We start from the raw sequence: 9,480 nt of genomic DNA, 5'->3' as shown, positions 1-9,480 counted from the left end.
GGGAAGATTTAGCTACAAGCTCAGTCGTCTCTCACGGCGCAGAGCGGATTGGTTGCCAGTGTGCCTGTACCAAAACTGCTGCTGCCTGAGTGGTTTTCTGGGGATTGCAGTCGTGGGCATAATAGTTTAGCTACTAAGTGGTGACCCACAATCATGGGCCTTTTCCTTGCCTTCCGATTCTCCTGTGTTTGGGTAGGTTTAAGGTTTTTTCTGCGCTCAACCTCATGACACCCCTTCCTGTCTGGAGTCTGCTATAGTACTAGTAATCTATATTTATTGCTATTCTGTCAGAGGTTCCATGATATCTGGGTGGGAGAAACAGCCCCAGTGTCACCCCCGAAGACCTTGGTTGAACCCATGCCGCTCCAGGTGAGGACTCAGGTGAAAAGAGAGTCTCTTACTCATAGAACAGGAAGGGTATGTTGTTTCTGTGGCAAAAAGGGGCACTTCATCAGTGTGTGTCCCCAGGTACCTAAGAAAGGCCAGGGGGATTGAGGGATTCCTGCCTGGGGCTACACATCTACTCGATTATGGTCACTCAGTGCCTGTTATGTGCCATTGTAAAATTAAGGGGCCATGAGGCCACAGTTAGGGTTTTTCTAGATTGTGGTGCTGGGGCCAATATCATTAATGAACACTTTGCCTGCTCATCTAGGTTAAGGGTGGACACGTTACCCAGTCCTGTTTTGATTGTGACGATCGATACATCACCTCTGTCCCACGGGGTCTCCACATAGGGGTCCTCCATTCTGAGCATGTCACCTGTCAGGTGCTCAAGAACCTACCTGCAAAAGTCGTGTTGAGGTTTCCTTGGCTCTCCTTACACAACCCAGTTGTTCAGTGCAGCCCATACTGTAAGGCACACTGTCTGGATGACCTGTGTTTCAACTGTTACTTCCAGGATTCCTGAGTCCTTATGTGAGTTTAAGGATGTGTTCTCAGAGAAAGGTTGTCAGGAGTTGCCACCACACAGACCTTACGACTGCACTAAAAGGTTGAAGTCAGGGGCTAGGTTGCAGAAGTGCCGAATGTACAGTCCGTTGGGTCCGGAGAAACTTGCTCTCAAGGAGTATATTGCTGAGAGTTGTGGCAGGCTTTTTCTTTGTTAACAAGAGAGATGGTTCATGATCCATATCCAATGCCTCTAATTCTGGGCCTTTTTAGCCAGATTTCCAAAGTGGTTCTGCAAACTTGACCTCGGGGGGGGGGGGGGGGGGGGGGCTATAATCTGATCAGAGTCTGTAAGAGGGATGAGTGGAAGATGGCTTTAATACACAGGAGGGTCACTATGAAAATTTAGTAATGCCCTTTGGTTTAACTAACGCGCCAGACGTATTTCAACACTTTGTCAATCTGTTTGCTCATCTTTTGGGTAAATTTGTTATCATATACCTGGATGACATCCTCATTTAGGCGTGCTTCACACACAGCGAGATCGCTGCTGAGATCGCTGCTGAGTCACGGTTTTTGTGACGCAGCAGTGACCTCATTAGCGATCTCGCTGTGTGTGACACTGAGCAGCGATCTGGCCCCTGCTGTGAGATCGCTGCTCATTACACACAGCCCTGGTTCGTTTTTTTATTGTTGCTCTCCCGCTGTGACGCACAGATCGCTGTGTGTGACAGCGAGAGAGCGACGAAATGAAGCGAGCAAAGAGCAGGAGCCGGCATCTGGCAGCTGCGGTAAGCTGTAATCAGGGTAAACATCGGGTAACCAAGGTGGTTACCCGATATTTACCTTTGTTACCAGCCTCCGCCGCTCTCACGCTGCCTGTGCTGCCGGCTCCTGCTCTCTGCACATGTAGCTGCAGCTGTAATGTAGCTAGGAGAGCAGGGAGCCAGCGCAAGCAGTGTGCGTGGCTCCCTGCTTTCTGCACATGTAGCGACGTTATGATCGCTGCTGTGTCGCTGTGTTTGACAGCTAAGCAGCGATCATAACAGCGACATACAAGGTCGCTGTCGTGTCACAGAAAATGGTGATGTAACAGCGACGTCGTTGTCGCTGTTGCTATGTGTGAACCCAGCCTTAAGGCTACTTTACACACTGCGACATCGCTAGCAATGTCGTTAGCGATGTGAAATTCTAGATAGCAAGTGCGATCTTTCGAGATCGCACATGCGTAAAATGACCTATGTGCGATTTCGAAAGATCGCACTAGCGATCTAGAATTTCACATCGCTAACGAGATCGCTAGCGATGTCGCAGTGTGTAAAGTAGCCTTTACTCTCAAGATCTAAGATCAAACATGGAACACATTAAACAAGTATTGCAGTTGCTTAGGGCAAACAAGCTTCATGACAAGCCTGAGAAGTGTTTATTCACAGTTCAAGAGTTACCTTTTCTGAGTTACATCATTTCCACGTCTGGGTTCAGGATGGATTCCTCCAAGTTGCAGGCTATTTTAAAATGTGACTGTCCTGAGAACCTTAAAGCGCTACAGCGCTTCTTAGGTTTTACCAACTATTACAGAAAGTTTATTAAAACATTTTCTGCTATATCAAGACCTCTGACCAAAATGACAAAAAAAGAATGGTCTGAGAGTGCTTTATGTGCTTTTGATTGTCTGAAAAAGTGTTTTGCGTCAGCTCCGGTACTTATACAGCCCGATGTGTCTCTTTCTTTTACTGTAGAGGTGGAAGCATCTGAAATAGGGGTAGGAGCTGTGTTGTCTCAGGGACCATCTCTTGGTAAGCTCCACCCATGTGCTTTCTGTTCCATGAAGTTGTCACCAGCCAAGCATAAGTATACATAGGTAACAGGGAATTACTCGCCATCAAATTGGCATTTGAGGAATGGCGACACTTCCTGTAGGGGGGCTATCCACCAGATTACTATTATTACTGACCATAAAAATCTCTTATATCTTGAGTCTGCCAAAGCTCAGTGGTCTTTGTTTTTTAAAAGGTTTAAATTTTTATCACATGCCGGCCTGGGTCTAAGAACACTTAAGGTGGTGTCACACACAGCGACAATGACGTCGCTGCTACGTCACCATTTTCTGTGACGTTGCAGCGACGTCCCATCGCTGTCGCTGTGTGTGACATCCAGCAACGAGCTGGCCCCTGCTGTGAGGTTGCCGCTCGTTGCTGAATGTCCAGCTTCATTTTTTGGACGTCGCTCTCCCGCTGTGACGCACAGATCGCTGTGTGTGACAGCGAGAGAGCGACGAAATGAAGCGAGCAGGGAGCAGGAGCCGGCATCTGGCAGCTGCGGTAAGCTGTAACCAAGGTAAACATCGGGTAACCAAGGTGGTTACCCGATATTTACCTTCGTTACCAGCATCCGCCGCTCTCACGGTGCCAGTGCCGGCTCCCTGCTCTCTGCACATGTAGCTGCAGGACACATCGTGTAATTAACCCGATGTGTACTGTAGCTAGGAGAGCAGGGAGCCAGCGCTCAGTGTGCGCGGCTCCCTGCTCTCTGCACATGTTGCAGCACTGTCGTTATGATCGCTGCTTCGGCTGCTGTTTGACAGCTAAGCAGCGATCATAACAGCGACCTACAAGGTCGCTGCTACGTCACAGAAAATGGTGACGTAACAGCGACGTCGTTGTCGCTGTCGTTTAGTGTGACCCCAGCTTAAGGCACACGCATTGTCTAGGAATTTTTGGGGTGGAGAACCTCAGGAGGAACCAGTGCCCATCCTGCAGAAAGGTGCGGTGGTGTCAGTACTCAGTCAGTACTCAGGTGGAGTCTGAGATTGCTGAGGCACCATCGGGAGTTCCAGCAAACAAGTCATTTGTTCTCCTGAACCTTCCACTTAAGGCTTTGGGGAACATCACGATTCTGTACTAGCTGGTCACCCTGGTGTGAAGGGTACACCAGACCTTCTGTTGCATCATTTTTGGTGGCCCAAGATCCGAAGGGATGTGGTCTGTTATGTGTCCGCATGTACAATCTGTGCAAAGTTCATCGCACTCTCGTCCGTCTGAATGTTTTCTACCGTTGAGTGTTTATGGTTGGATATCTCTATGGATTTCATTATGGATTTGCCTCCCTCTGCTAGTAATATAGTTACATTAGTGGTGGTTGACAGATTCTCTAAAATGACCCACTCTGTTGCTTTACTGTCTCTGCCAAGTCCCAAGACATTAGTTCAGGTTTTCATATGGGAAATTGTTAGACTCCATGGAGTCAAGTCTGATATTGTCTCTGAAAATGATACACAATTCATTGCTAACTTTTGGTAAGCTTTTTACTCTCACTTGGGGATCAAATTGTCTGCTTTTTGGCTTTCCACCCCCAGTTGAATGGTCAAACTGAGCGCATGAATCAAAACTTGTAACAATATTTGCATTGTTTTGTGTCTGAAAATCAGGAGTGGTCGGACTTCCCTCCTCTAGCAGAGTTTACTACTAACAACCACTGTCAGGAATCCTGTGGTGTGTCACCTTTCTTCTGAGTCTATGGTACCAGGGTACCTGAAGAGGACCAGGTGGGTCTTTATTATAATCTACATGGAGTACTGTTCAGAGGCACTTGCTTGGAATGGGGACTAAATATAAGGTTGTGGCTGACTGTGGACATGTGCAACATGTTACCTTCTCTTAAGTTGGGGCCTCATTTCATCAGTCAATTCAAAATTTTTGCTGTCATCAATCTACTGGCCTTCAGGTTGGCATTACAGCAATATACAAAATCCATAATGTGTTCCACAAATCTCTTTTAAAGAGATTTGTGGGTTTGGGAACCTACCTTCCCGCCCCTCCACCTCTGGTTTTGGTAAACAGTTCCTTGGAGTTTGAGGTGTGTAGAGTTCTTAACTCCTGGGTTGTTCATTGTTCGCTGCAGTATCTGGTGCATTGGTGGGGTTTTGGTCCTGAGGAGAGGACTTGGGTGCTGGCATCAGATATTCATGCAGAGCACCTTTTTAGGGCTTTTCATTGCCGTTTGTAGAGGGAGGGGTACTATTAAGCGATGTTCTGCGCTGCATTAGCTAGTTGTCATGACCACGGCGGACTCCGTGCACACTGCAGAGTCTAACAGGCAAACTGATGTTTCTTAGTTATTCAGCCAAAGTCGGGTGTCGGCTGGTTTATGTTCACTGGTCTTCAGTCCAGCAGGAGTTAGTTCCTGCTGGCTTGTGAACAGCTGCTAGGAGCTTAGGTTGCTAATGACCACTCAGAGTCACCTCCACCCTTTATAAGGTGCTGGATCTGGTTCCTCATCACTGATAAAAGCTCCAGCTTTGCTCCATCAATTTCGGTCTTAGCGTTTTATCCAGTTACTGGTGATCAGTTGAATGATATCAAGTGTGGTGTGGAAATATCCATGTTGCCAGTTTATTTCCTCCCTGTATATTATTTCTTCCTTTGCACGTGTTGTCTCTCCCCTGTGTCTGATTGCTGTGCCAATGTATTTTGTGTCCCCCTTGTCTACGTTATTTGTGGGATTTGTAACTTCGGTCCTGGCCCTCCCTATGGGTGGGGGAAAAAAGTGTTAGACCAGTGTACGGACAGGAGTTAGGGTCATCCTGGCAGTCCATCAAGTGTACCTCTGGGATAAGGGGCAGTGAAGGGTCCCTCAGTTACCCATCATTCCCATGACGTAAAGCCAGCTGAATTCTCACAACGCATGTAGTTCACAATTTTGGGATTCTCCTATGCTGGTGGGAAGAGTGGACAGTGATGTGAGTGCAAGTATGTGATTTGCATACCTCCAGCCACATTACAACTGGACGTGTCTGGCCTTGCTCAATTCACTTGTATTGAGTGACGCAGCGCATGTCTAATCGGCCCGTGATTGCATGTATGCAAATCACATACTTGAGTTTTCATGGCCTCCTGTTCTCATCTGTGGCACCAAAGAAATCTGACAGCATGCATTCCAATGTCTGCAGTCACATAGAGTGAATGAAAATTCTCACCACAAACTTGGACATCGCTTTCAATGTTCTTAACATAAATACAAAGGTAGTAGTAACCCTTAACTTGTCAGATAGCACAAGACTTTATTATAATCTTACAAGTTATGGATTGTTCATCAACATTAAGGATCTTCATCAATATTAGCAAAGGAATGGGTCACTAGAATTCCCATTGGTACAGAAGTACATCACCATAACCACCAGCAGTGCATAAAAAAGATCACTGGAACTATCATCAGTACAGAAACAAAGCATCACAGCCTTCATCAGTACAGAATACTATACCAGAACCACCACTAGTACAGAATTACATCCCAAAAACTGTCAGCAGTACAGAAATATATTATCCAAACCACCAGCAGTAAAGAAATATAACAGCAAAACCACCATCAGGACAAAAATACATCACCAAAACTACTATCAGTACATACAAACATCACCAAAACCACCATCATTACATGAATAAATAATAATAATCACCATCAGTAGATAATTACATCACCAGAACTACCATCAGCTAATGAATACATCACCAGATCCACTATTAGTACATGAATAAATCACCAGAACCAAAATTACTACAGGAATACATCACCAGAACCACCATCAGTATGTGAATACATCACCTGAACCACTATCAATATATGATGCATCAATTGTAATGTAAGGTCAGCCGAATATACATTTGTATCACATGAACTTACAACCTTATGTCCTTTAAGTAAAATGATACTTGGAGTTATTGTTATCAGTCATCATCTGACCATTCAGGAACCCCATTACTGATAGGAATTACTCAGTATTAAAAATTAACATTTACATCTAGGTATGGTATAGATGATGTCATCTCTGATTAGAGTCATTCTTTTCTTCTTTATCTTGTTTAGATGGCTTTTCACAGCTACAGCTTATCTCTACAGATTTTCATCTTCTCTGGTCTTCTGCAGCACATCCCGACACAATACTCTTAAAAAACAATGTGATTATAATGCTTCTGAATAAAAAAAATCTGTCCAATGCTGTGCCCCTGTTTAACTAATTGCTGCTCACTATATTCTCTGCACAAAACAAGACTCACACACTGTCCCTCTTAGGGGTACTTTACATGCTGCAACATTGCTAGCATCGGCTAGCAATGCCAAGCGCCATAGTACCCCCCCCGTCGCACATGCGATATGTGGTGATTGCTGCCTTAGCGAACGTTATCGCTACGGCAGCTTCACACGCACATACCTGCTGTGACTGCCGAACTATCCCTCCTTCAAGGGGGAGGTGCTTTCAGCATCACAGCGACGTCACCGCGACGTCACTAATCTGCCGGCCAATAGAAGCGGAGGGGAGGAGATGAGCGGGACATAACATCCCGCCCACCTTCTCCCTTCCGCATTGCCGTCGGGACGCAGGTAAGGAGATGTTTGTCGCTCCTGCGGGTTTACACACAGCGATGTGTGGAACTGCAGGAACGACAAACAACATCGTACCTGCGGTCGACCCGACATTATGGAAATGTACGACGCTACACAGATCACCGATTTTCAACGCTTTTGCGATCGTTTATCATCGCACCTAGGATTTACATGTTGCTATGTCGCTACCGGCGCCGGATATGCGTCACTAACGACGTGATCCCGACGATATTTCGGAAGCGATGTCTCAACGTGTAAAGCCTCCCTTAGAGTATGTGCCCTCCACACTGCTCTCTCCTTTCCATACTGGGCCCCTCTTCACACTGTCTTATCACACTGGGGACTTGTCTTTCAAAGAGGAACAGTCACATTTTACTAGTTTGGGGGTGGAATATGCTGACAAATTCCATTTAAGTAATATGATAGTGCCCCAAAACAATCTGTATAGCTCATGCCTCAAACTAATGTATCAAACAGGCAGGAGCTTGGCTTGAAAGTCGCAATGGGAATAAATATTGATTAAAAAAGGGAATATAGCAGCATCCAAGTATACAAAAGAGTAAATAGCACACAAATCACAGGTATTTATTTGTTCAACACAGAAGCTCTTGAAAGGTATGTGGCATTTTATATGATGTTGGCTAAATGAAACAGCTTGAAAATATAGATTCTCTTCTTCAATGACAGCACATAGACATCTTGAAAATGGTAAATATAAAATAATTACTGGCACATATATAAATCCAACTGAATGAATTGAATACTGACATAAAAAAAGGAATAATAAATACTAACTGTATTGATATGTTAAAATACCATGGGCCCTGGCAATGTATAATGAATCATTCACTAGAACTAATCTAACTATATGGTCTGCTAACACAATATGGACTACGAAGTCTGGCCAATACATTTGGGACTGCCGAGAATGATGTTAAAAGAATTGTCCACTACTTAGACAGCCCCTTCTCTCTCCCTATGTTTCCCTCTAACAAAACAACATCACCTCTACTCACTTCCCGTGCCTGCTGTTACGGGGGCTGTCGGATAATAAGGGAATGGAAGGCTATCCGACAGTCAGGGTCCACCGTGCAGAGCTCTGCTGCAGAGTATGGCAGAGGATAGGAGAAACCTGTACCACCAAAGCGGTACTGACACTGTTGCGTCACAGTGTCACCAAGACCAATAGCGGCGTATACTGTTTAAGTCACAGCGACTACCTTTTTAAAATAATAAATATTCTTCATTGAATTGGTCGGTGGTTGACCTCCACCTTGCTATGCACCCCAATTTGGGATGTATTCCATCTGTCTAGATTTTGGCGGTTGGTGACTGTTCACATTAAGTCATCAGGCCTTGTCCACAGGCTATTTACTTCATGCAGCATTTGCTTGGACCTGTCCCGCCCACAGCCATGACTCAGTCATGGGTACGGGATTGAAATAGACCAGGTAAGTGCTGCTAAGAGCAGTTCTACTATTCATATGTGAGGCCGTATGGCACATTTTATAAAAATATTTAGTGTAGGACTGCCTCAAATGAGATTTGCCGTGACGTGGCGAGGCAGCTCAAGAAATTGCAATTTTTTGCCAAAAATCTCAAAATTTTTATAATAAGTACAGTTTGGAATGTTTAGTGCTGAAGTGCACATTTAGTGCTGGCTTTTTGTTTTTTCTTCATTGAATTGGTCGGTGGTTGACCTCCACCTTGCTATGCACCCCAATTTGGGATGTATTCCATCTGTCTAGATTTTGGCGGTTGGTGACTGTTCACATTAAGTCATCAGGCCTTGTCCACAGGCTATTTACTTCATGCAGCATTTGCTTGGACCTGTCCCGCCCACAGCCATGACTCAGTCATGGGTACGGGATTGAAATAGACCATGTAAATGCTGCTAAGAGCAGTTCTACTATTCATATGTGAGGCCGTATGGCACATTTTATAAAAATATTTAGTGTAGCACTGCCTCAAATGAGATTTGCCGTGATGTGGCGAGGCAGCTCAAGAAATTGCAATTTTTTTGCCAAAAATCTCAAAATTTTTATAATAAGTACAGTTTGGAATGTTTAGTGCTGAAGTGCACATTTGGTGCTGGCTTTTTGTTTTTTCTTCATTGAATTGGTCGATGGTTGACCTCCACCTTGCTATGCACCCCAATTTGGGATGTATTCCATCTGTCTAGATTTTGGCGGTTGGTGACTGTTCACA

The 9,480-nt window shown here is 45.1% G+C and overlaps 1 protein-coding gene across 1 annotated transcript; it reads left to right on the top strand.

Moving 5' to 3' along the window:
* The first annotated feature begins 2,245 nt into the window (after positions 1-2,245).
* LOC142310168 (uncharacterized) lies at positions 2,246-6,837 on the top strand. Its single transcript, XM_075347684.1, has 2 exons — positions 2,246-2,653; positions 6,754-6,837. The coding sequence occupies exons 1-2, from the start codon at positions 2,246-2,248 to the stop codon at positions 6,835-6,837; spliced, it is 492 nt and encodes a 163-aa protein (XP_075203799.1).
* Positions 6,838-9,480: the final 2,643 nt, after the last annotated feature.

The sequence above is a fragment of the Anomaloglossus baeobatrachus genome, chromosome 1 (assembly GCF_048569485.1).
Source record: "Anomaloglossus baeobatrachus isolate aAnoBae1 chromosome 1, aAnoBae1.hap1, whole genome shotgun sequence".
Lineage (NCBI taxonomy): Eukaryota > Metazoa > Chordata > Amphibia > Anura > Aromobatidae > Anomaloglossus > Anomaloglossus baeobatrachus.
Note: the sequence above shows the minus strand (reverse complement) of the source record. Positions and strands in the feature narration are given on the sequence as shown.

What these genes read in the sequence shown, in the direction of transcription:
- LOC142310168 (XM_075347684.1), top strand. Translation starts at nt 2,246, where the DNA reads ATGGAACACATTAAACAAGTATTGCAGTTGCTTAGGGCAAACAAGCTT. An exon ending in TGGAAGCATCTGAAATAGGG is followed by an intron (nt 2,654 to 6,753) that starts GTAGGAGCTGTG and finishes TATCTTGTTTAG; the next exon opens with ATGGCTTTTCACAGCTACAG.